General features: G+C 42.0%; 1 protein-coding gene and 1 non-coding gene across 4 annotated transcripts in view; one reads left to right on the forward strand and one right to left on the reverse strand.

Moving 5' to 3' along the window:
• The window catches only part of TAF12 (TATA-box binding protein associated factor 12), a 31,948-nt gene extending 16,121 nt beyond the window's left edge, over positions 1 to 15,827 (reverse strand). Inside the window, exons 1-3 of one of the 3 annotated variants that reach the window (XM_021683625.1) lie at positions 15,718 to 15,827; positions 2,724 to 2,972; positions 881 to 958 (exon numbers count right to left, since the gene is read on the reverse strand). In XM_021683625.1, coding sequence (XP_021539300.1) covers positions 881 to 958; positions 2,724 to 2,888 — 243 coding nt within the window. In that variant the 5' untranslated portion in view covers positions 2,889 to 2,972; positions 15,718 to 15,827. Of the gene's footprint in view, positions 1 to 880; positions 959 to 2,723; positions 3,006 to 11,817; positions 11,871 to 15,717 lie in introns of those variants that run through there. The other 2 variants (XM_044913928.1, XM_044913929.1) reach the window with 2 other exon arrangements.
• Positions 15,828 to 19,456: 3,629 nt separating this feature from the next.
• Positions 19,457 to 19,590, forward strand: LOC123324776. The gene has a single exon (XR_006540041.1). It is a non-coding gene; the product is annotated as a U11 spliceosomal RNA (small nuclear RNA).
• Positions 19,591 to 26,201: the final 6,611 nt, after the last annotated feature.

Raw genomic sequence — 26,201 nt, forward strand, 5'->3', positions numbered from 1 at the left:
TAAGTGACTGCCTTCAGCTCAGGCCATGATCCTGGGGTCCTGGGATCAAGTCCCGTATCAGGCTCCTTGCTCGGTGGGGAGCCTGCTTCTCCCTCTGCCTGCCAGTCCCCCTGCTTGTTCTCTCTCTCTCTGACAAATAAATAAAATCCTTAAAATATATATATTAATCAGAAACTATATTAGAAAAATGAGGGAGGGGCACCTGGGTGGCTCAGTCGGTTAAGCGGCTGCCTTCGGCTCAGGTCATGATCCCAGGGTCCTGGGATCAAGCCCCGCATCAGGCTCCCTGCTCAGCGAGAGCCTGCTTCTCCCTCTCCCTCTGCCTGCCGCTCTGCCTACTTGTGCTCTCTCTCTCTCTGTCAAATAAATAAATAAATAATATCTTTAGAAAAATGAGGGAAAGGAAAGCATGGATGGACATGTGTGTGGCTTAACAAAATTGTCATCTACAGGAAGTCAATAGACAGAAACCAAAGAGTATCTGTTTAAGTGTATTACTTAGAAATATGGAGGAGTATGATAGAAACAACTACAACTGTTGAAAGTGATTGCCTATGAGCAGCAAACTAAGCCCTTTCCACCAAGCAAAAGTAGCAGCAGCGGCTAGGTATAAAGTGTAGGCATTCTCCCAGGTGATTTGTAGAAGTCATTCCACGGGACCCTCACAATAACCCTGTCGGTAAATAATACCACACCCTACCAACACGAGAGGAAGCTGAGTCTCAAAAAGCTTCAGTGACATGTCCACAGCTACAAAGCTGGTAAGTGGCAGAGCCAAGATTCAAATTCAGATGTGTCTGCCTCTGAAGTCTATGCTCTTAACCGCTATTATGTATTAGCTCTCAGGGACCCAGACTCATCATGCCCAACTCCATCTTACCTCCTCCACATCTTCATCCAATTGCTCATTAGGATCCACTTCTCTTACTAAGTCTTGTAATTTCTTCTTGGTCAATACCTAAAGTTAATTGGGAGAAGATTTTTCAGCCAAGTATTAAGGAAACAGAACACTTCATTACCCTCTAATGAAGAAATGCTGTCAATTTGTTGGGTTTAGTTTCTACCTTCCAAAAGTTAACAGTCTGGCCTACCTGGTGGTCTGCTCCAAGACTACACTCCCAAGACAGAAGCGGCCTAGGGAAAGGCTAAAAGAGCAGTGTGGAAGAGGCCAACACCTGTCAGTTTATTTCTGCCTCTTGAGCTCACTGTGCCTTACCTTTCCTCTACATTAAGTAATTTGCAATTTTCTGACCACCATAACTGGTACTGCACCTCTGTTGCCTTTGGACATGTTCTTCCACCCTTCTTCCTATCTGCTCAGTCCATGGTGCCTCCTTTCTGCCCTTCCTAGCTCACCTAGGTAAAAGGAACCACTTCCTCCTTTGGCCTCTACTGTACCCCGTGCACCCTTCTGTCACTGCATATATTTATAAACTTGCCTGTTTCTGACTTAATAGGCTGAAAGCTCTCTGATGGCAGGGAACATGTGTTCATCTCTGTATAATATTTGCATAAGTGTGTACAACTGTGATTCCTCTTTCATTGAAATGTCATGTCACATACACATGCCATTAAACAATAATCAAAAGACACACATTAAAATACTAAGCATAGTTTTTTTGGGGTGGTGGTAGAATTATGGGCTCTTCATTCTGTATTTCTAAAGTTTCTGTGATAAGCATGTATAATCTTGGAAATAAAGAAGAGATGAATTTTCTAAATAAATTATTTGTTAATTATGTGTCAGATCTATCCATTCTACCATTACCACTTAAGGCAAGCCTTCACTCCATGTCTTGATTTACTGCAAAAGTCTTAGACTTGGTCTTCCTCTCAGTCCACCCCTTTCCTACCTTTCTTGTCCACTTACTGCCAAGTTAATCCTCCTAAGACATACGACTTTTATTATGTTACTTACTCCTCTATTAAATATTTGCAAAGATTGTCTAATGACTAAGTTTCAAAAGAGACAGACTCGTATATGCCCAGTATATTCTGCCATATTCCTGCCTATATAATTTTACCTCCTGTTCTTCTCTAACAGATTCCACATGCAACACAGGTTGGCTTCCTGACTATCTGCCCAACCCTCCCCATTCGCCTTTGCTAGTCCCTCCTCCCATTCCCTTGAAATGTCTCTCCCTCCTACTCTATCCAGCCTACAAGGCCCAAGACAAGAGATTATACTTATTTCTTATCTCTTGTGGCTCTGGAGGGCAGAATCAGAATCATGGGCAGAAAGTGGGGGAGAGAGGGCATTGGGGGGGGGCAGATTTTAGAATCAGTGCAGAAAGTTAATAATGGAGCAGCTGGCTGAACTAGAAGGAGAAAAGACCGGAGGCAATAATGCTTTCATTACAGGAATAATGAATAATGAATCCATTAGTTATTTTATTATTTTATTTAACTATTTTATTTAACAATTATATAGTGTATATATATTTATATATACATATATAAAAACCTGTCATAGGCAACAGTGTTACTGTGTGTGTATGAATGTATGTACGTATACATACGCACACATAAACACCACAGAGTAAACATTGATAAACGTTGTACATGATAATTTGATAAAGAACTTTAGAAGTCCAAAGGAGGGAAAAGACTCTTTTTCAGCTGAGAGGAAGAGGCAGCATCTGAGACAGACATCTCTCAAAGCATTATTGGTTCAAATAACAGATAAGAGATGCCTAGGGAGAGCAAAAAGTAAGAGATGATACCTGATTGTTTTCAGGGCTGAGACGCCCTCCTGTCCCAGGAGGACCCGGTATCTTTACCACTGTGCTATTGGCCATGGAGCCTTGTGGAGGGGTGCTGGCTGGTTCCGGTTTTATGGATGAGAAATTGGAGAGGTTGATTAGGGCTGAAGGGCCAAACTGGTTCATAATCTGCCGAGCTTTGGACTTCAGCTCATAGAGCTTATCGAGATCCTGTTTCTTTTTGGAGCTGTGAGGACCAAGGCCAATCAACTGTAGAAGGAAAACAAGAGAACTAGCTCCAGAAACACCTTTAATAAAGGATAAGGTTTGAAAGTAAAATTGCATAACGTCTGTCAGACTTGAAGGGTCTTCAGGATATCTGGGATAGTGACCATTTGATACCTGCACATTAAAAATAGAGGGAATGAAGAATGTTCATTGCTCTCACCTCATATTTAGAAACCATCTCTTCTCCAAAAGCTAAATGAAATAGTCCACAAAATTAAATAAGGAAGAAAGCAAATGAAATAAGAAATCTTACATACAAAAATAAACTAGAATAAGACATTTTTGAAGACTTTGTAAAAACAGAATAGGTTAAGTACTACATGCATTATTTTTGAACAGCAAATAATGTTAAATTCAAATAAATCATGGCACAATCACATATTTAAAACTCAGCCACAAAACTTAAGAAAACAGATTAGTTCATTTTGGCACTTCAAAACATGCTTAAGTCTATGTCAGGTCTATGTCTAATAAACACAATTTTTAGCAACTGTTAAAAGTAAGCTGTTCCTTGTCATCAAGAGCAAATTTTCTGAGTGTTAGCAATCTTTAAGTACATGCAGAGTCCCTAGCCTGGAGTAGCCAAGACTCCTCAATTTTAAAGCCATGAGGTAGACACTGTGGACAGCAGCTTTGGTGTCATCAAGACCAGAAGCACATTTACCAAGTTCCGCCAATAGCGGCCTCAGTGCGCTTACTTACAGCTATCTGAGTGTCTAGATCTTTAATTACATCAGCAACGGCTGTGAGCCCGGTGAAATGAGAGGCAGCCATTTTCAAAAGCTACCTGTAAATGAACAACTGGCATCAAGCACCACCCTTGCCACAGAACCATTTTAATTGCATGGCCAGGCACATCTTCACTGACCAGGATCCAAGCAAACCAGATGTGCAGAAACACATCCTTATTCTTGTCTCCTTATTCATACTGGGCACCGAGGAAAACATCTCCATCTCTTTCATACACAACTTTTAAAATTAATTAATGATGATTATAGTAATATAGATTCTCTTCCAATAAAACAGTGTTCTATTGTTAGGGATAAGCTAGCAGCATATGAAAACATTGGCCAAAACTGTGAAATGAACCTGCAGGAATCAAGGCAGTGGTTTTCAGAACTTGGTGAAGCTTAGCAACCTAAGTGAGTATCTGCCCTGTCAACTCTTGCCCCGTACTGCTGCGTTCCTCCCCCAACAAATTGTCTAACTCTCTAATATGAGAAATGACCTTTCCTGGTTTGCCCTTAACAAAAGCAACTGACGGGGCACCTGGGTGGCTCAGTCCGTTAAGCGTCTGCCTTCGGCTCGGGTCATGATCCCAAGGTCCTGGGATCGAGCCCTGTGTCGGGCTCCCTGCTCAGTGGAGAGTCTCCTTCTCCCTCTGCCCCTCCCCCAGCTTGTGATCTCTCTCTCTCTCTCTCTCTCAAATAAATAAATAAAATCTTTAAAAATAAATAGATAAAAGCAACTAACTATGTACTGGTTAAGTGACCAAGAGAAAACTTGCTGGCCAAGAGTCAGCTGAGGAGATAGGAGAGCATCAGGATCACGTGTTTGTTTTTTAACCATATGCCTCGTTTTCCCTTACCCACAAATGTTACCACCGGAAGAATCAGGATAGGGAAAGATTGTTAACATGGTAATAGTTAACAAAGTATTTCACCACACTGAACATACCTTTCAAATAACATTCGCACAACCTTCAATGGGCTTCCCAAATAGTACTAGGTATTGCTCAAAATAAATAGACTTTTTTTGTAACAGAGATTTCTGTATAATGGGAATTTCTATAATAAGACCTGTAGACAAAAATATAGCCTAACGGGGCGCCTGGGTGGATCAATCGTTAAGCGTCTGCCTTCGGCTCAGGTCATGGTCCCAGGGTCCTGGGATCGAGCCCCGCATCGGGCTCCCTGCTTGGCGGGAAGCCTGCTTCTCCCTCTCCCACTCCCTCTGCTTGTGTTCCCTCTCTCGCTGTGTCTCTCTGTCAAATAAATAAAATCTTTAAAAAAAAAAAATAGCCTATCTACACAGCACCAAAAATGAATAATCATTTATCAAATTAGGAATTAACCTTAAGGAATAGCTCCAGTGGCTATTAATGAAATAAGGGGAATCTGTACATTGTAAGAAAAATCAAAGTTTCTCTCTCAGAAACTAGACTGTACTTTACTGTACTGTTTTGTTGAGAAGCAAACAATACTTCTGCATTTTCAGTAATTCTGGGAAAGTGAGCTACTTCTTCCATTAAAACAAAACAAAGCAGATGATAACCAGGCACTCATTACCAGACTGACACTGCCCTTAGTTTCATAGACTGTTCCTTTATTTGGTTGGATTTAAAACACCGTATTCGTAGGGGTGATGATTACATGGGTTTATACAATGTCAAATTCATCACACTGAATATTTAAGATCTGTGCATTTTACTGTATATAAATTATACCACAATTAAGGACAATAAATCAAATCTCCTGCCCCCCCCCCCCCCAAATAAGTAAAGGACTGCACTCTCAGGCAATTAACCCAGAAAAATGAAAACCTGTGCTCCCATGCAAACCTATATGCTAATGTTCATAGCATTTATCAATAGGGAAAAGACAGATCATTGAATAAATGATGGTATATGAGTACATCTGGAAAATATGTGGTTTCATGTTTAAAATTTAAATATTTGATCCACCTGGAATGAGAGGGGTATATATATTCCTCCCTTCATATATTCCTCTATTCCACTTTTTGTAAAAGAGTTTATTTGGGGCGCCTGGAACTTCTATATGTTCTATGTCTCACCACTGTTGTTAGTTGCTACTTGACTTTTTAAACTCCTGTAGGACAATAAATCTGATTTTATTCCTTATTATAATCTTGGCACCTTAAAAAAAAAAAAAGACAATACAAAAAGAGTACATTTGGGCGCCTGGGTGGCTGTCAGTCAAGCATCTGCCTTCAGCTCAGGTCATGATCTCAGGATCCTGGGATCAAGCACTGCATCGCCTCTCCCCTTCTGCTCTCTCTCCCTAATAAATAAAATCTTTTTTTTTTTAAAGAGTACATTTAGGGTGCCTGGTGGCTCAGTTGTTAAGCATCTGCCTTCGGCTCAGGTCATGATCTCAGGGTCCTGGGATCGAGTCCCGCACTGGGCTTCCTGCTCAGCGGGAAGCCTGTTTCTCCCTCTCCCCCAGCTTGTGTTCCCTCTCTCTGTCACTCTGTCAAATAAATAAATAAAATCTTAAAAAATAAATAAGGAGTACATTTATATAACATCTTTAAAATGATAAAATTTTAGGAATAGAGGACAGATTAGTGAGATTATCAGGGACTGGGTGGCAGGGAAGCAGATGTGGTTATAAAAGGGCAAAATGAGGGACCTTTGGGATGGAATCATTCAGTGTCTTGACTGTGATGATGGATAAAAGAACCTATAAAAGTGACTAAGTTGTATAGGACTTAATCCACATACACCCACAACTGAACACAAGTAAACAGATACAAGTAAAACTGGTAAATCTGAATAAGGCTGGTAGATTATATCAATGTCAATATCCTGATTGTCATAATAGACAGCAATTTTGCAAAATGTACCACTGGGGAAAACTGAGCAAAGTATACAAGAGATCTCTCTGCATTATTTCTCGTAACTACGCATAAATCTACAATTATCTCAAGATTTAAAAATTGAAAAAAAATTATTCTCAGCAGTAAGTGAGAAGCACTTCTGGGGTACCTGGGTGGCTGTCAGTTAATCATCTGACTCTTGATTTTGGCTCAGGTCGTGAGCTCGAGGTTGTGGGATCGAGTCTCATATCAGGTTCCAAGTGGAGTCCGCTTAGGTTTCTCTTTCTCCCTCTCCCTCTGCCCCTCTCCCCTCCAACTCGCGCTCGCTTGGTCTTATTCTCTAAGATAAATAAATAAATCTTAAAAAAGAAAAGCCCTTCTAAAGATGACTCAAAGCTCAGGAGTTATAAAAGACTGACATGTTCAATTACATACAAATAAAGATGTCTGAAAAATAAACAAATTTTTAAGTAAAAATAAAAATGTCTGCATGGCAACAAACATAATAAAATTAAAGGACAGAAGACAAACTAGCAAAAATATATGCAATATGTATCAAAGACAAAGGACTAATTTCTTTTACATATAAAAAATACCAAGCATCAATAAGCACCCAACCACCTAAAAGAAAAATTGCAAAAACAACAAAAACGACAGTACAAGAAATTCAAATAGCTCTTAAAGTAATGAAACGATCCTTAAAAAAAAAGTAATGAAATGATTCTTATTCTCATTGATAATAAAAATGCAAATTAAAACTATTTATTCCTCCTTTGGCAATGATGAAAAAGTTCTATACATACTGTTTGAAAGTTTTATAGAGAAATAATCATTTCACACGTTGTTGGAGTTGGAAGGGGGGTGGAGGATATAAATTAGTTAGGTCTCTACAAAGCCTACTTGGCACTATCTACCAAAATTAAAAAAGCATGTATTGGGGCACCTGGGTGGCTCAGTTGGTTGAGCATCCAACTCTTGATTTTGGCTCAAGTCACGATCTCAGGGTCTTGAGATCAAGCCCTGCGTCGCATAGAGCCTGCTTAAGATTGTCTCTCATTCTTCCTCTGCCCCTCCCCCCATTCACGCACGCGTTCTCTCTCTAAAAAAAAGAAAAGCATATATTGTTTTGATCCCATAGTTCCATCTTTAGCAATTTATATTATAGTTGGATATCTATGTAAATAGAAAACTACACATACGAGGAATATCAACCTAAATGTCCAACAAAAGTGATATAGTTAAATAAATTAAGGTATAACCACAAAATGAAATACACTGAAAAAGAATAAGACTCATGAAAATATTAAGCTGGGGCATCTGGGTGGCTCAGTTGGTTAAGTGACTGCCTTCAGCTCAGGTCATGATCCCAGGGTCCTGGGATCAAGTCCCGCATCGGGCTCCCCCTGCTCTGCAGGGAGCCTGCTTCTCCCTCTGTCTGCCACTTCCCCTGCTTGTGCTCTCTCTGTGAAATACATAAATAAAGTCTTTTTAAAAAAATAAAATAAATTAAAAAAAGAAAATATTAAGCTGAATGAAAGAATCCAGGGGTGCATGGCTGGCTCAGCTGGAAGAGCATGCAACTCTTGATCTCGGGGTTGTGAGTTCGAGCCCCATGCTGGGTGTACAGATTACTTAAATAAATAAAACTTTTTAAAAAATTTAAAAAACAGGGGGCGCCTGGGTGGCTCAGTCGTTAAGCGTCTGCCTTCGGCTCAGGTCATGGTCCCAGGGTCCTGGGATGGAGCCCCGCATCGGGCTCCCCGCTCAGCAGGGAGTCCGCTTCTCCCTCTCCCACTCCCCCTGCTTGTGTTCCCTCTCTCACTGTCTCTGTCAAATAAATAAATAAAATCTTTAAAAATAATAATAATAAATAACAAGGAAGAGGACGCCTGGGTGGCTCAACTCAGTTAAGCACCTGCCTTGGCTCAGGTCATGATCCTGGGGTCCTGGGATCAAGCCCCATGCTCACAGGGGAGTCTGCTTCTCCCTTTCCCTTTCCCCGCTCATGCTCTCTCTCTCTCTCTCTCTCTCTCTCTCTCTCTCTCTGGCTCACTCTCTCTCTCAAATGGATAGGTGGAATCCTTAAAAAAACAAAGAATGAAACAAAGAAGCTTATGAAATGACCTCTAAAATACACTGTTCATTGAAAATGCAAGGTACAGAAGAGTGAGCATAATTTGTTATCATTCATTAAAAGACATATAATTGTAAATGCATAAATTATTCCTGGAAAGATACATAACAAACTGATAACAGCAGTTATCTTAGTGGGGAGGGGAATGGTAGTATCTGGGTGGCCTATGGGACCAAGGTGGAAGAAGATTTACTTTTCTTGTATACCCAAATTCTGTCCCATGTGCATGTTATCTATGAAAAAAGAAAGTACTGTTTGGTTTGTTTCCTCTGAAAAAACAGGTAATTCTGACAACTGTTTTTAAAATATAACAAAAAATAGGGGCACCTGGATGGCTAAGTCACTTAAGTGATAGACTGTTGATTTCAGCTCAGGTCATGATCTCAGGGTCAAGGGATCATGCCTCACATTGGGCTCCACAGTCAGTATGGAGTCTGTTTGAGATTCTTTCTCTCCCTCTCCCTCTGCCTCTTGCCCACATCGCATACATGGGTGCAGACTCTCTCTCTCCCTAAAATAATAAATCTTAAAAAAAATATATAGCAGTAACAACAAAAATGAACCTTGATCTATATCTCACACCTTATACAAAAACAAACTCAAAACTGATCACAGACGTAAAATTAAAAATGTAAAACTATAAAACTTTTACAAGAAAGCGTAGGGAAAAAAATCTTCATAACTTTGGGTCAGGGCAGGAATCTTAGATACAACACCAAAAGCGCAATCCACAAAAGAAACTGATAAAATGGACTTAATCAAAATGTAAACTCCTGCTCCACAAAAGAAAATAAAGACAAGTCATAGACTAAGAGAAAATATTTACAAATCACATATCTGACAAACAACTTGTATCCAGGATATATAAAGAATTCTCAAAATTCAACAATAAGAAAACAAACAGACCAATTAAAAAAATGGGCAAAAAAATCTGAACAGATTCTTCACCTAAGATATACAGATGGCAAATAAACACATGAAAAGATACTCAATATCATTAGTCATCTGGGAAATGCAATTAGGGAAATGAATACTAAATACTATTAGAATAATTAAAAATTTTTTAAAAAATACAAGTGCTGGAGAGGATGTTGAACAACTGAAACCATCATACATTTCTGTGTGAATGTATAAAACGGTGCAATCTCTTTGGAAAACAGTTTGGCAGGTTGTTTGTTTGTTTTTTAAAGATCTTATTTATTTACTTGAGAGAGAAAGAGTGATAGAGAGAGCACAAGTCAGGTAGAGGGGCAGAGGGAGAAGTGGACTCCCTGCTGCGCAGGGAGCCTAACTCGGGACTCAATCCCAGGATCCTGGGATCATGACCTGAGTTGAAGGCAGACATTTAACTGAGCCAGCCAGGTGCCCCAGTTTGGCAGTTTCTTATAACATTAAATATATATTTATCATATAACCTGGCAATCCCACTCCTAGGTATTTACCCTAAAGAAATGAAAACTTATATTCACACAAAAATTGGTACGTGAATATTTATAGCAACATTATTAATAACTGCCAAAAACTGGAAACAATCCAGATTTCCTTCAACTGGTGAATGGATAAACTATGAATATATATTCATACAATGGAATACTACTCAGCAATAGGAAGGAAGAACTACTGATACATGCAACAACGTGGATAATCTCGAATGCATATGCTAAGTGAAAGAGGCAAGACTCAAAGGCTACTTACTGTATGATTCCATTTATATGACACTCTGGAAAAGGCAAAGCTATATGGATGGAGAAAATAGATCAGTGGTTGCCAGTGGCTTGGAGTGGGCTAGGGTTGGACTACAAAGGAGCAGCATGAAGAAAATTCTGGGGGTGGTGGGACTGTTAGGTAGCAGTGTGATGGTGCTTACATGACAGTATGCATTTGTCACAACTCATAGAACTGTACTCCCAAAAGGGTGGATTTTTTGGTATGTAAATTTAAAAACAAAACATCACAACCATTCTGAAATGGTCAATGCCTCCACATCCAAATTACCTGTTTACTGACAACTTTCATCAAGTCCAACTATGGATGATGCTGACCAAGCACAATGGAATGAAGTGACTGTTAAATAACCTGAATTCCATTACATAATATACCATGGTTGCCTTTGGGCTACTCAAGTTTCTAATTCTCAGTTACTTGGAATGCCAAGAAATAGGAAGTATTGCTGTGTAAAAACAGGCATTAACTGTGGGACAGTTTGGGAAAACACTTATAATAGTAAACCCTTATTAGCACCTACTATGTGGAAATCACACGCTATGGGATTTACAAAATAATTCCAGAAAGCCCATGCCCCAGTGATCTACAGTAAAAGTTATTTAGTAATTTTATCAAAACAAGATTGTGTGGCTGGGAGTTCAATTAAATACCAAGCCTATCCTCCCTCCCCCTTACCAGCTACATTTAAACTCTGGTTGATAGGCTGAGGATAACAAGCCCCAACTGCTTTTCCTTTTAACAGCTTGTACCTCAAACAGAAATCGTTGCAACCCTATTACTGTATTAAGAGGATCTGATTTTTCAGAGGGTAGGAGATGGGGGGATACCTTGTAGTAGTTATAAGACTATGGCCTTTTCTAGACAACTGTTCCATTAACAGATTCTTTTTTAAGATTTTATTTCTAAATATACTCTACACCCAATATTGGGGCTTGAACTTAAAAACCAGAGATCAGGGCGCCTGGGTGGCTCAGTTGGTTAAGCGACTGCCTTCAGCTCAGGTCATGATCCTGGAGTCCCGGGATCGAGTCCCGCATCGGGCTCCCTGCTCAGCGGGGGGTCTGCTTCTCCCTCTGACCCTCCCCCCTCTCATGCTCTATCTCAGTCTCTCTCTCAAATAAATAAATAAAATCTTTAAAAAGAACAAAAAACAAAAAACCAGAGATCAAGAGTCGCATGCTCTTCTGACTGAGCAAGCCAAGTGCCCCACATATATCCACCCCCACAAGATTTTTTTTAAGTGGAGAGAATAGGGGAGTAGAAGACCAGATTGTCTTTAAAACCCTTTTACTTCTGAAATGTTTAGGAATTATTTAAACAAAATACTGGAATGAAGGGGACTGCTAGGCGGATGGCATAAAAGCCCTATCACTATGGTGCATGACTTAACTTACTGACTGGGTTTTCTACCTGTTTCTCTCCTCACTGGCTTCTAGATGTATCTAAACCAACTCATATTTCCCAGCCTAAAAAAACAGAAAGAATCAATTAATTGCATTCTGTAAGACTTGAGAACAACAGAAACATGGGATTTTTTCCCCACTAGTTTTTTTGACTAGTTTAGTCCTATTTAGGTGGTTTTGACTTAACAGAAAGGCAGTATACTACAGTGGTTGAGGGCATGGACTCTGGGGGCAGTGTCTGGGTTCAAGTACCAACTCTGCCACTTATTAATTAGCTTTATGTCCCTGAGCAAGTTATCTAATCTCTTTATGCCTCAATTTCCTCATCTGAAAAATTGAGTTAATCATGAAGTGTATCTCATGGGATTGTTGTGACAATACATTGAGTTTATATATCTAAAGCACTTAGAAGAGTGCCTGGCACATGGAAAGTACAAATAAATGTGTTTGCTAATATTATATAATATATATGCTCTCCTCTTCTAAATCTTAGTTATAAAAATCAGTGTATTAGAACTAAAAGGTTTCCCCATTGTAGAATGTGTTGGTGCCATCCTAAAACCATTTTTATGACTTCAGACATTAAAAAAAAAATAGTGACTGAAAAAAAAAATGGTAGCGGTAAATGATCAACAGGAGGCTGATGATGGGTACTATGGCACAAGGAAGACCCAAGTCAGGAGGGTTGGGTATCATCCACTTCTGCCACTGAATTATGTGAGCTCCCTTTGACTAGTTTCTACATCTATAGTTAAGCGTAGGATCAGACAGATTTTAAAGTCCCTTCCAGCTCTAAGAAACAGTGTAAGATTTTAGATTAGGTCCATATGTACTGATTTCAGTTTGTCTTCTGCATCCAGCACACCTGTTTCACAGTACAGACTCTAAACACTGCTGGTATATTGTCTCCAAAGTATTCTGGGGCTTTCCATGAAGACTGCAGATCAAAAGTAATATGTTCTGGGGTGCCTGGGTGGCTCAGTCGTTAAGCGTCTGCGTTCAGCTCAGGTCATGATCCCAGGGTCCTGGGATCGAGCCCCACATCGGGCTCCCTGCTCCCTGGGAGGCCTGCTTCTCCCTCTCCCACTCCCCCTGCTTGTATTCCCTCTCTCACTGTGTCTCTCTCTGTCAAATAAATAAATAAAATCTTAAAAAAAAAAAAAAGTAATATGTTCTATGTTCATATCTGCTCTAACACAATGATTTTCTGATCAGGTACTTTGAAATACTATTATAATAACTCAGTGCTAGAACCACAAATGAGTGAAATAAGTACATTTTGCAAATGTAGATGAGGATGTTAATTCAGGAATAAGTTATCATTAATTAAACCATCAAGTACTTTGAAATGGTGGCATGGGCATGCTTTATTTCACAATTTGGTGTAAGTTTTGATCACCTGCAAACAGTAGAGGCACTTGCAAATAGTATAAGCTAACCCTCTGGGAAAAAATAGTAGTTTCAACTAGTTAGCCCAATTTCCGTGATCATCTAGTTCATGTTACAATTAATTGTAAAGTTAATCCAATTTAGCTCCTTGTTCTTCAAGTTGGTCTTTCTTGGCCTCTTAAATTTCAAATTAAATATATCTTAGTCCATTGTGAGGAAAAGTTCTATTCAGGTCCTATTCTCCTATCTTAAATATCTATTCTTATTTAAAAACACAGAAATTTAGTTCTCCTCAAATACTACACTATATAAGAACCCTAACAAGTTATAGTACTTGACATAAAGAGAAGTCTTAAGGAGGAGGGGGGGGGTGCTTTTATTCTTTTTTTTTTTTTTAAGATTTTATTTATTTAATTGACAGAGAGAGAGAGACAGCGTGAGAGGGAACACAAGCAGGGGGAGTGGGAGAGGGAGAAGCAGGCTTCTGGCCGAGCAAGGAGCCCGATGCGGGGCTGGATCCCAGGACCCTGGGATCATGACCTGAGCTGGAAGGCAGTCGCCTTAAACCACTGAGCCACCCAGGCTCCCCGGGTGCCTTCATTCAATGATATTTTTTATCTAAGTGCTATTTCTATTTTGTTGATGGGCAAACTGATATATGGAGAGGAATTTAGAAAAGTAGAAAAAAGTTAGTCAAACACATAACATGGGTTTAGTACCATGTTTTCTGGCAAGGTACTTAACCTCTCTGAACCAACTGGTACTAACAATATCTAACTTGTGGGGCTGTAAGTGATAATTAAATATTTAAAAGTGCTTATGATGGTGCCTGATCAGTCTGAGTAGGTTTCAGTAAAAGATATTATTGAAGGGAAGTAACTCGTCCAAGTATCCTTGACATTCTTATCTAAAAGCAGCCATCTGGGGCGCCTGGGTGGCTCAGTGGGTTAAAGCATCTGCCTTCGGCTCAGGTCATGATCCCAGGGTCCTGGGATGGAGTAGGAGTCAGAGTCAGGGTCGGAGTTCAGGGGGGGAGCCCGCTTCTCCTGCTCCCTCTGCCCCTCCCCCTGCTTGTGCTCACTCTCTCTCTCAAATAAATAAAAAATCTTTAAAAAAATAAATAAAAAATAAAATAAAAGCAGCCATCTCCAGTAAATGCCTATACTAAAAATATAGGATACAACTTACTTATCTACAACTTTCTAAACTGCTTACTATATTTTTTGGGGGGAGGGGGCTTCGTTTAAAGGTTCCCTAACTGGTTAAGTGACATTCACTGTATTGATGTCAATACAGTAACAAGCCTCAAAATGAAGTACTAAATTTGTAAAAAATTTCCCTCTTGAGTTAGAAGTTAAAGCAAAGACTCTAGAAGCATGTTTTCAAGGATATTAGCCAAGTATTTCCTATTTGCTAGGCACAGTAGGGTACTATATCAAAATTATGATCTAATCAATCATTACCTCACTGTGATCCTATACCTTCTTTGGACCTTAGCCTCTTTACATATAAAACAGGAGTTTAAAAAAGATTATCTTTCTGGGCCATCCTGTCCTCCCATCTCTAACATTCTTTGATTTGAGATGCAGAGATCTGTGCTCAATCAGGGTCGAGTGGAATGGTATTTAAAGCACTTATCAAGTATATAACTGAGTTCAAACGGCTTCGACTTCACATCAGAGCTTCGTAAGAAGGAAGCAGAAAACGAAGATGCTTGCATGGGGCTTTCCTAGAGAAAGTATCTGGCACAAGAAAAGCCTGCCAAAAGCCAAGCAGGCAGCGGGAAGGAAGGGTCTTCTTCCCCTGAATACATCCTTTACCACTCTGGATTCAGAGTATATGAGGAAAAAATAGATCACTAGATCTTTTCCCAACTCTCTCCCTTTCCCTTGGAGTCTGATCTCGCAGCCATGGCCCCTTATACTCTCCGCTTTGGGGAGCTCGGGTCTTCACAGCCCTGTTCCCTCAGGTACTTCGGAGTCTCCAAGCCCAGATCCCGTCCCCACAGAAGCCCGTCTTCATTGCCCGCTGCTGTTCCTTCCAAACCCAAGTGTTCTCTGAGTGCTCCTGCCCCTTAGGAACCTAAGTCTTCGCTGCCCTGTTTCTGACTCCTTAGGAGCCTGGATCTTCACTGTCCCGCTTCTGTCTCTTAGGAGCCCAAGTCCTCACAGCTCCGCTTTTACCTTTCCGAAGCCCGTGTCTTCACGCCCCTTTCCCTTCCGACCCTCTCCTCTTAGGAGCATGGGTCTTCACAATCCTGTCCCTCTCACACCGCTTTCCCTCAGGTGCCGGAGAACTCACATCCGTCCCCTTTCCCTAAGTCCCGTCTACAGCCCGGGTCCCCACAGCCGCGTCTTCTCCGAGCCCCGATCCCCTCAGTCCCGTCCCAACAGCCTGATTCCTCGCACAACCCGGTCTCCTCCACAACCTAGTTCTTCAAACACTGACCCACTGTGGGTCTGGGTCCTGACTCCCTCCTCCCGCTCTTCTTCCTCAACTGCCAGGGCCCAAGACTCACAGGCAGCAGCGTCTATCTCCCCATGATATGCGGAGACTGCCCCAGTGAAGCGTTCGTCTCAGCAGCCGGTCCGACTGCTGGGCCCTCCCCGAGTACTTCCGGCACCGCTCCCCGCCTCCAACCCGGAAACGCGCGGCTCTTCCGGCCGGCGGGCGCGCGCCTGGCTTGCGCAGGCGCAGACTGCCCTCTGACACGTGGTCGGGGTCTTAGGCTGTTGCTCCGCTCCGGGCGTTGTGCTTTTTCTTGCTTGCGGTTGACTGGCAGCGTGGGCGAGCCCTTCGCCTTCTACCCAGGTGTTACGAACCCTGCCCTTGCTGTTTCTTTCCGTCTCCGCCTGTCGTATATATCGCTAGCACTACCGGTAATTGACGCCCTCGGATGGTTTAGAGGTCGCCATTTTTAGTTGGTGCCTTTTATCTTGTTATCGGGACGGAGAAACCCACCTGGGACCGCAGCACCCAGTAGGTAATTCTGTTGAACTCTTAACAAGGGAGTTGGCAACCCAAGAACCTGGAGACGAGAGACCGTTTGTACCTGTGGATTGGCAACTAATAATATCAATTGAGCGTTTACTGTCATCCAGGAAGTTTGCTAAGCCGCTTAACTCCGATATATCGTTTAATCTTTTAAAGAAAACCCGTGAGGGATGAAGTAAGGTTCTAGCTAATAAGTGCAGTCTCAACTTGAACTCAGAAGTCTCACTGTAAAGCCCAGTACTGTCCTGTAGGTAACCATTAAACTGATGGTTTTGGTTTTTCCATCAAACGCTTTGGGATAACTTTATTTTTTACCCTATGCCAGGTGATAGGCATCTAAGACCCAGTCCTAGCCAATATGGCAGGAATGTATAAAGGGTTGTGACAGCCCAACCTGAGCCCTGGTAACTGCCCACAGGAATCAGGAAGAGGTGTCTCTCAACTGTATTGGTGCAATAACCTGACCTTCCTGTCTTTTTTTTTTTTAAGTTAATTTTTTCTTAGTAATCTCTACATTCAACATGGGGCTCAAACCCAACCCTGAGATCAAGAGTTGCATGCTCTTTGACTGAGCCAGCAGGTCCCCCAGTGTCCTCCTTGCCTTTATATCTTACAATCCTCATCCTAACAAACTCCCAATCACCATCTACACTGCCACCATATCTGAATTCTTAGATTCAAGGCCCCTTCCACCATTAGGCTTCAAGCAGTCTTCCTTAGCCTAATTTCCCTGATACTGCTCTCTTCATTCTCCTAAGGATCTGGAACACCTCCCCCCCCCCCATCTTTTTAAAGACCAGTTTAAATATACATTCTTCATTCAACAAATAGAGTGCTGGTTGTGTGCCAAGCCTTTTGCTAGGTGCTTGGGTATGTACCAGTAGATAACCACAGACAATAAATATCCTTGAACTTACTTTACAATCTGGAGTGGAAAAACAGGCCATCAGAAAGTACACAAAAGTGTAAGAAGAGAGAATGCCAGAATAAAATAAATACATAAATACCAGATTTGTCTAGCTGGGTGATGGAGGGCCCTGAGCTAGGAAAGCTTATTCAAGGATCAAGATGGCCAAGATGGCCAAGGTGGCTGGAGCTTAATAGGTGATACAGTGGCGGGTAAAGAGTTTGGAGAGGTAGGCAGGGTTCAGCTCAGGCTGGACCTTGTAGGCTATGGCTAGGACATGGGGTTTATTTATTGTGCAATGGGAAGGCATTGGAGTGTTGAATAGAGGAGTGAAATAACGATTTGTTTTGAAGAGATGACTGGTGGATTATAGGAAGAGCCCCCAACAAACAACTGACAGAACCCACATCTAGGCTTTCCACCAGTTTATACTACAAGTCTGCATCCTATTATAGTATAAGAGCTGTTTATGTAACTCCCTTCTGCAGCTTCTCCTTTGTAGAGGTCAGGTACCTCTATGTATTATTAAAATACATCAAGGAAAGTGAAATGCCTGAGTCTATATTTTTCGTTTAAAAAAAAATCTATGTATATGTACATAGAAAACAGTCTGGCAAGAGAAACACTAAACTGTTAATAGTAGTTTGGGGAAAACATTCTCACGTTTCTGTACTGTTTCAATTTTTTTACAATTAGCACATGTTTTTATATTAAAAATGAAGTATATGTGAGTGATTCCATTTTTATGCCATTCTGGAAAAGGCAAAACTACAGGGCCAGAGAAGAACACTGATTACCAGGATTGGGACTAGGGGTAAGGGTTGACTAGAAAAGGAGACCAAGGAATTTTTGGGGGTGATATAAATGTGTGATATTTGATTGATTGTGGTAGCAGATACATGTCTATATGAGTTTGTTAAACCATATGGTAAAAAAGGTGAACTTACGGGTGCCTGGGTGGCTCAGTTGGTTAAGCGACTGCCTTCCGCTCAGGTCATGATCCTGGAGTCCCGCATCGGGCTCCCTGCTCGGCGGGGAGTCTGCTTCTCCCTCTCACCCTCCCCCCTCTCATGTGCTCTCTCTCTCTCTCAAATAAATAAATAAAATCTTTAAAAAAAAATTATAAAAAAAAAAGGTGAACTTACTATATGTAAATTATATATCAACAAACCTGACTTTAAAAAATGAAATATGGGGGGAGCCTGATTGGCTTAGTCAGAACATGTGACTTTTGATCTTGGGGTTGTGAGTTCCAGCTGCACATTAAGTGCAGCGATTACTTAAAATCTTAAAAAAAAATAATGAAATAGAGAAAATATAGAAAGCAAGGACAAGTTAAAAAATATTTTCAATTATGCAAGTAATAAAATTACACAATAATGAAATAGCTCATTATGCTTTTTAAAATAATTACAATATTAAAGGTAAGTCTGATTTCTTGTGTGTCATGGTCCCCATCCTTCCCTCCTTCCCAGAGGTAATCAGTGATGTGTGTTTTTGCAAATCTTTTTTTAAAAAGTTAATAAAGTATGTGGCATTAGAAAATATATAGCACTGGGTTTTATGTGCACACGTGTATGTTCTTTATTACATTAACGATATGTGGTACCCTATTCAACACCTTCACTCAATTTTTCTTATATCTATTGATAAAGATCTACTTTAACCAATCCAAATTTAGTATTGCTTTTTCCCCCTCACGTTAATGGTCATCATGCTGTACCTTATTCGGCAACTCTTATCACTCAGTGCTTTTTGGTGTTTAATTCACTCCTTGGCAGCACAGTAGATAGCATTCATTCCACTTTATGAACACACTACGTTCTGCTAATCATTAGCAGAAGATTAGGTTGGTCCCAGTCCTTCTCTCCCTGTGCCTCCAGTTTTCCCACGGTGGGGCCGCTTCAGGTTGGATGGCCACGGGTGGTACAAGTTTGTGCATTTTCCATTTTAATAGGGTGGGATTGGTGTCTTCCCCAGATAGGTACCCACAGCCGCCAAGAAGCGGGTATCCCGCGTAACGTACAAAAGGTGCGACCCGACGCCAACTGCAGCCGGCGACAGCTTCCCAGCTCGCTCCTACAACCGCTCTTCCTTGCCACTCCCTCAGCGCCCGCCGGCCCCTTCCCAGCAAGCACCGCGCATATTTGCATATCAATTTACGTCCTTGTCCTTACTTCTATATAAAATCGAAAGACAAAGTCTTCTTGTGAATATTGCTCTACGGCTCAGCATGTCTTGAAGTTCCCCCTTCAACTTGAGGAGTAAGGATAAGAAATTGCTTCCACTTTGTTTTCACCTTTACCGAAAGAGGGATTCGCCAGCACTGCCTCCCTGTTTTCGTTTCTGAAAAGGCAAAAAGGGCTTCTGTCGTGAGTGGCACACGTAGGGCAGCTCCATTGCTCTTCGTGCGGAATCGACATCAAGAGATTTCGGAAGCATAATTTTTTGGTACCTGGGCAGCTGGTGATCGTTGGTCCCGGCGCCCTTGTTTTTATTAATGAAAGAAGTGTTTTTGTAGGGTTTTTTTTGAGTTTTTTTTTTTTTCTCTGAGGAGTAGATGATGTTAGAAATTTCATTATTAGGTGTACCGAGTGTGTGGAATGAAGTTTAGTTAAGCGGTTAGATGTCTCATTAGTGAACTGAGTGTAAGTTATTTTACTTAGGAAATCTTGACAATGAAATGGCTAGGTAAGTTAAGTCAACTATTTATAAGAAGCGCGACAAAAAACCCCCAGAGTGGTGGGTACAAACTGGTTTTTCACAACCGAGCCAGGTGATTGCTGACATAGAAAGAGAAGCTATTTTTCCCTTTCACAGGTTTAAGGAAAGTAAGTTATGTTTATGCAAGTGCACTCTGGATTATGCCCCCAGTGGGAATATCGGGATTCCTCGTAGGTGTCCTCTTGCAGGGGTGATTGAATCACCATGCATAACTTTGATCTTGTAAAAATTCTTCCCCTTTAACCAGGCGTATATATCCCTTTCTTTTTTTTTCCTTAAGACTTTATTCATTTGAGGGGCGCCTGGGTGGCTCAGTCGTTAAGCGTCTGCTTTCGGCTCAGGTCATGATCCCAGGGTCCTGGGATCGAGCCCCACGTCAGGCTCCCTGCTCGGCGGGAAGCCTGCTTCTCCCTCTCCCACTCCCCCTGCTTGTGTTCTCTCTCTCGCTGTATCTCTCTCTGTCAAATAAATAAAATCTTAAAAAAAAAAAAAAGACTTTATTCATTTGAGAGAGAGAGCACGAGTGAGGAGAGAAGGAGAAGCAGACTCCCTACTGAGCAGGGAGTACCACGTGGGGCTTGATCCCAGCCAGGACCTGGAGAGATCATGACCTGAACTGAAGGCAGTCGCTCAACCATCTGAGCCACCCAGGCGCCCTATATATCCCTTTCTAAAGCTGTGTTAATGTTCTTTCTATAGCCTTTGTCCTTTAAAAACAGAAGCAATAGTTTTAAATACCAGTTTAGCACTTTCTTACTGATGGATACCAGCAACCTTTCTGGATAACCATTCAGCACAGACATAAGAATCTAAAACCTTAAAAAAATTCATCTCCCAAGAATGTATCCTCATGTAAAATTATGTTTAAGAGGAGATTTAGGGGCTCCTGGCTGGCTCAGTCAGAAGAGCATGTGACTCTGGTCTAGATCTCCTGGTGGTGAGTTGGAGCCCCACCTTGGGAATAGAGATTATTGAAAAAAATAAATAAGAACTTAAAAAAAGAGAGAGAGAGAGATTTAGCAAAGGGTTCATTCATTCTAACAACAGATGTATACTAGTGCTCCAATAATCAGTTGACCCTTGAACAACATGGGTTTGAACTGCACAGGTCCACTCATGGTACTGGAAATGTATTTTCTCTTCCTTATGATTTTTTTTTTTTTAATTTTTTTTTTTATTTATTTAATTGACAGAGAGAGAGAGAGAGACAGTGAGAGAGGGAACACAAGCAGGGGGAGTGGGAGAGGGAGAAGCAGGCTTCCCGCCGAGCAGGGAGCCCGATGCGGGGCTCGATCCCAGGACCCTGGGATCATGACCCGAGCCGAAGGCAGTCGCTTAACCAACTGAGCCACCCAGGTGCCCCTCTTCCTTATGATTTTTTTTTTCAAGTAAGCTCTATGCCCAAGGTGGGTCTTGAACTTATGACCCAAGATCAAGAGTTGCATGCTCCACTGACTGAGCCAGCCAGGCACCCCTCCCTGATGATTTTCTTAATACCATTTTCTTTTTTCTAGTTTATTTTTATTTTTAAAAATATTTTATTTGTTTGACAGAGAGACACAGCGTGAGAGGGAACACAAGCAGGGGGAGCGGGAGAGGGAGAAGCAGCCTTCCCACTGAGCAAGGAGCCGGACGTGGGGCTCGATCCCAGGACCCTGGGATCATGACCTGAGCCAAAGGCAGACGCTTAACGACTGAGCCACCCAGGTGCCCTCTTTTTTCTAGTTTAACTTATTATCATAAGACTGTATATAATATGTATACTTTATATACATATTATATATATATAATGTATATAATACACATAATACAAAAAACATGTGTTAATCAACTATTTATGTTATCAGGCTTCTAGTCAACAGAAGATAGCTTTGGGGGAGTCAAAAGCTATACTCAATGGGGAGTTATACTTGGATTTTTTTAAGACTTATTTATTTAAATCTTTATTTTTTAAAGATTTTATTTATTTGAGAGAGATGGAGAGCACGAGTGAGGGGAGGAGCAGAGGGAGAGGAAAAAGCAGAAGCAAACTCCTTGCTGAGCAGGGAGCCAGTCACAGGGCTCCATCCTAGGACCCTGGGATCATGACCTGAGCTGAAGTCAGATGCTTAACCAACGGAGCCACCCAGGCGCCTGAGACTTATTTATTTTAGAGAGAGAGAGGGAGTGGATGTGAGCGAGAGCAGGATGAGGGGCAGAGGGGGAGGGAGAGGGATAAGCAGACTGCGCTGAGCCTGGAGCCCGACTGGGGCTTGAAGTGGGGCTCTATCCCACAACCCCAAGACCATGACCTAAGCCGAAATCAAGTGTCTGATGCTCAGCCAACTGAGCCACCCAGGCGCCCCTATAATGGTATTTTTTACAGCAGGGGGAGTGTGTGTGTGGCAGGGGGGCGTGAGGGTTGGCACCTCTAACCTCTGCATTGTTCAAGGGTCAAGTGTAGTAGTGATAAACCCAGTACCTGACTTCACAAGGCTTAGTGAGGGGAGAGAATAGCAAACTGAGTACTATGCTGAATTTGGCTGGGAGGGGGAGATCTGGAAAGTTTTCCTAAAGCAAAGACTTTGAAGCTGAAACCTGAAGAAGAAATAGAAGACCACCAAAGTCGTAGGAGGAAGGGCTGTTAAGTAGAGGCAAAGCCTTGAGGGTGGAGTCAATGGGCTGCAATCCCAGAGCTGAAACACCAGAATGGCCAGAAGGAAACCAGCCAGGTGGCAGCACACAGGAAAGCCTGAAGAGACCACTGAGGCCTGGTCTCACGGGCCTATGGAAGTTCCTTGCAGTATTTTTTATAAAGCATAAGAAATGAAGAGGGGGCGCCTGGGTGGCTCAGTTGGTTGAGCGACTGCCTTCGGCTCAGGTCGTGATCCTGTAGTCCCGGGATCGAGTCCCACATCAGGCTCCCTGCTCAGCAGGGAGTCTGCTTCTCCCTCTGACCCTCCTCCCTCTCATGCTCTCTGTCTCTCATTCTCTCTCTCGCAAATAAATAAAATCTTAAAAAAAAAAAAATTAAAAAAAAAGAAATGAAGAGTTACCTACACCATGTCTCAGCCAACTTTTTCTGTAAAGAGGCCAGATGGTGCGTATTTTAGGTTTTTGTGGTCATACGGTCTCTGCTAACCACTCAACTCTGCTGTTGCAAAGCAGTAACAGACAATATATAAACAAGAGAGTGTAGCAGTGTTCCAATAAAGTTTTACTTATAGACACTGAAATTTGAATTTCATATAACTTTCACATGTCATGAAATAGTATCATTTTGATTTTTTTTTTTTAATCCTGCCAGCCATTTAAAAATGTGAAAACCATTCTTAGACTCCCAGGCAACAGCTGGGGAGCTGTAGTTAATTGGCCCTTGGCCTACATGTTCAAGAACAGTAGTCAGACCAACTAAGGGATAGCCGCAAATGGAATACCACGTACTCATCACAATGTTGCACAGAAGGGCACCTGGCTGGCTTAGTCGGTAGAGCCTATGTCCCTTCATCTCGGGGCCGTGAGTTCAAACCCCACGTTGGGCACAGAGCTTAATTAAAAATAATAATAATAATAGGGCACCTGGGTGGCTCAGATGGTTAAGCGTCTGCCTTCAGCTCAGGTCATGATCCCAGGGTCCTGGGATCAAGCCTCACATCGGGCTTCTGGCTCAGCGGGAGGCCTGCTTCTCCCTCTCCCTCTGCCTCTCCCCCTGCTCATGCTCTCTCTCTCTCTCTGTATCTCTGTGTCTCAAATGAATAAATAAAATCTTTAAAAAAATAATAATAATAAATAAAAATAAAATGTTGCGGGATGCCTGGGTAGCTCAGTCCGTTAAGTGTCTGCCTTCCGCTCAGATCATGATCTTAGGGTCCTGGGATCGAGCCCTGCATTGAGCTCCCTGCTCAGCAGGGAGTCTGTTTCTCCTTCTCCCTCTGCCCTTCCCCCTGTTCGTGCTCGGGATCTCTCTCTCTCAAATAAATAAAAATAAAATCTTAAAAAAAAAATGTTGCATAAGAACATTTATGATAATGGTTCACCTCTATGGAGCACTTATCAAGTGCCGGGCCCTATATTAAGGACTTCGTATGCATTAGCTCCTGTTCCTCATAACATAAACCAGTGAGGTAGGTAGTATTATTTTGCTCATTTTACACATTAGAAAACAGAAACTCCAAGAGGCCCAGATCACATAGCTAGAAAGTAGCAGAGGCAAGAGGTGAGCTCAGGTCTTCCTTCTTTCTTTTTTTTTTTGAGTTCAGGTCTTCTGACAGGAATCAGGTGCTTTGCACAGAATGGTCCAGGAGAATGTCAACTATAGCAGAATCTGTTAGGAAAGATTTATTGGAAAAGTGAAGCTTTTTTTTTTCTCCTTTTGTTTACCCAAATTTCCCTATTTCCTTTTTCTTTTTTATGTTTTATTTATTTAAGTAATCTCTATACCCATCACGGGGCTCGAACTCATAACCCCGAGATCAAGAGTCCTACACTCTTCTGACTGAGCCAGCCTGATGCCCCCATGTTTTCCTATTTCCTATGAAAGTACAGAGCACATGAAAAGGTTAGAGAAATAATGGAGACACACAGTCACTGGAATATAACTGACGACAAAATCAGACCACAAAGTAGCCAGTCTCAGAAAACCACATATTATATGATTCCTTTTATACAAAATGTCCAGAAAAGGCAAATATAGAGAGACAGAAAGCAGATTAGTAGCTGTCTGTGGGGTGGGAGCAGGGATTGACTACTAATGGGTATGAGGGATTTTCTGGGGGTAAAAGGAAATGTCCTAAAACTACATTATGGTCAGAGGTGTCCACCTCTATAAATTTACTAAAAATCATTTGAATTGTACATTTAAAATGGATGAGTCTTGGGCACCTGGGTGGCTCAGTTGGTTAAGCGACTGCCTTCGGCTCAGGTCATGATCCTGGAGTCCCTGGATCGAGTCCCGCATTGGGCTCCCTGCTCCGCAGGGAGTCTGCTTCTCCCTCTGACCCTCCCCCTCTCGTGCTCTCTGTCTCTCATTCTCTCTGTCTCAAATAAATAAATAAAATCTTAAAAAAAAAAAATGGATGAGTCTTGTGGTATGTAAATTATACTTGAAAAAGGGTGTTAAAAAAAATTCAAGGGCTGGAAGAAGAGTATACCCAGCTAGGAGCCTGAGAATCTGTAATCAGTTTATGGAATAATAATGTAGAAACTTGACCATAGTGGATTTCCTGCATGCTGAGTTTCTGTCAGCTGATTATGACACTCCGCGCGCGCCCCCCCCCACCCCCCCCGGATTAAAGACCCTTCCGTGGCGCCTAACTAGTTTGGTTTAACATCCTGTTACTTTCCATGACTCACCACCCTCTTTGTTCTCAGGGCTCCAGCCATACTGGTCTTCTCTGTGTGTCTCTCAAGCCACTACTCTCTAGAAAGTTTTTTCTTCTAGCTGGAAATGCTCTTTCTCAACAGGTCCTCCCTCTCCCTCCCTTTCCCATCATGGCTAACTCCTCCCTTACTCTTCTGTATCTTAGCTCAAACGTCACTTCCTCAGCGAGGCCTTCCTTGATTCCCCACCCCTTACTAGGTTAGCTCCCCCACACTCTGTTACTCTTTCAGGGCACTATGTACTTCTCAGCAGAACATTATCACAATTGTTTTTTTTTTTTTAAGATTTTTTAATTTATTTTTTGACAGAGAGAGAGACAGTGAGAGAGGGAACACAAGCAGGGGGAGTGGGAGAGGGAGAAGCAGGCTTCCCGCGGAGCAGGGAGCCTGATGTGGGGCTCGATCCCAGGACCCTGCAATCATGACCTGAGCCGAAGGCAGACACTTAATGATTGAGCCACCCAGGCGCCTCTACATCATTGGTTTTTTTGTTTTTTTTTTTTTAAGATTTTATTTATTTGACAGAGAGAGACGCAGCGAGAGAGGGAACACAAGCAGGGGGAGCGGGAGAGGGAGAAGCAGGCTTCCCGTGGAGCAGGGAGCCCGATGCGGGGCTCGATCCCAGGACCCTGGGATCATGACCTGAGCCGAAGGCAGACGCTTAACGACTGAGCCACCCAGGCGCCCCTACATCATTGGTTTTTGATGTAGTGTTCCATGATTCATTGTTTGTACCACTTGCATTCTTGGGTCTGGTGTAGTACCTGGCACTTTAGTAGGCATTCAATATGTATTTATAGAGCTCTTCATAATCCATGAAGTACTTGTGAATATACAAGTACACTCACTGCTATTTATTAAGCACCTACTATGTCCTAGGATACAGGTATATACAAGACAGTCTGCTCCCATCCTAAGTAGGACAAGAACAGTCTTCCCATTTTACAGGTAGTCTAAGCCTACACCACGTGTAAGGAAGTCACAGAACCTTCTATAACTAAAATGGAACTCCTTCTAAT

Source organism: Neomonachus schauinslandi, chromosome 4 (genome assembly GCF_002201575.2).
Source record: "Neomonachus schauinslandi chromosome 4, ASM220157v2, whole genome shotgun sequence".
Taxonomy (NCBI): Eukaryota; Metazoa; Chordata; class Mammalia; order Carnivora; family Phocidae; genus Neomonachus; species Neomonachus schauinslandi.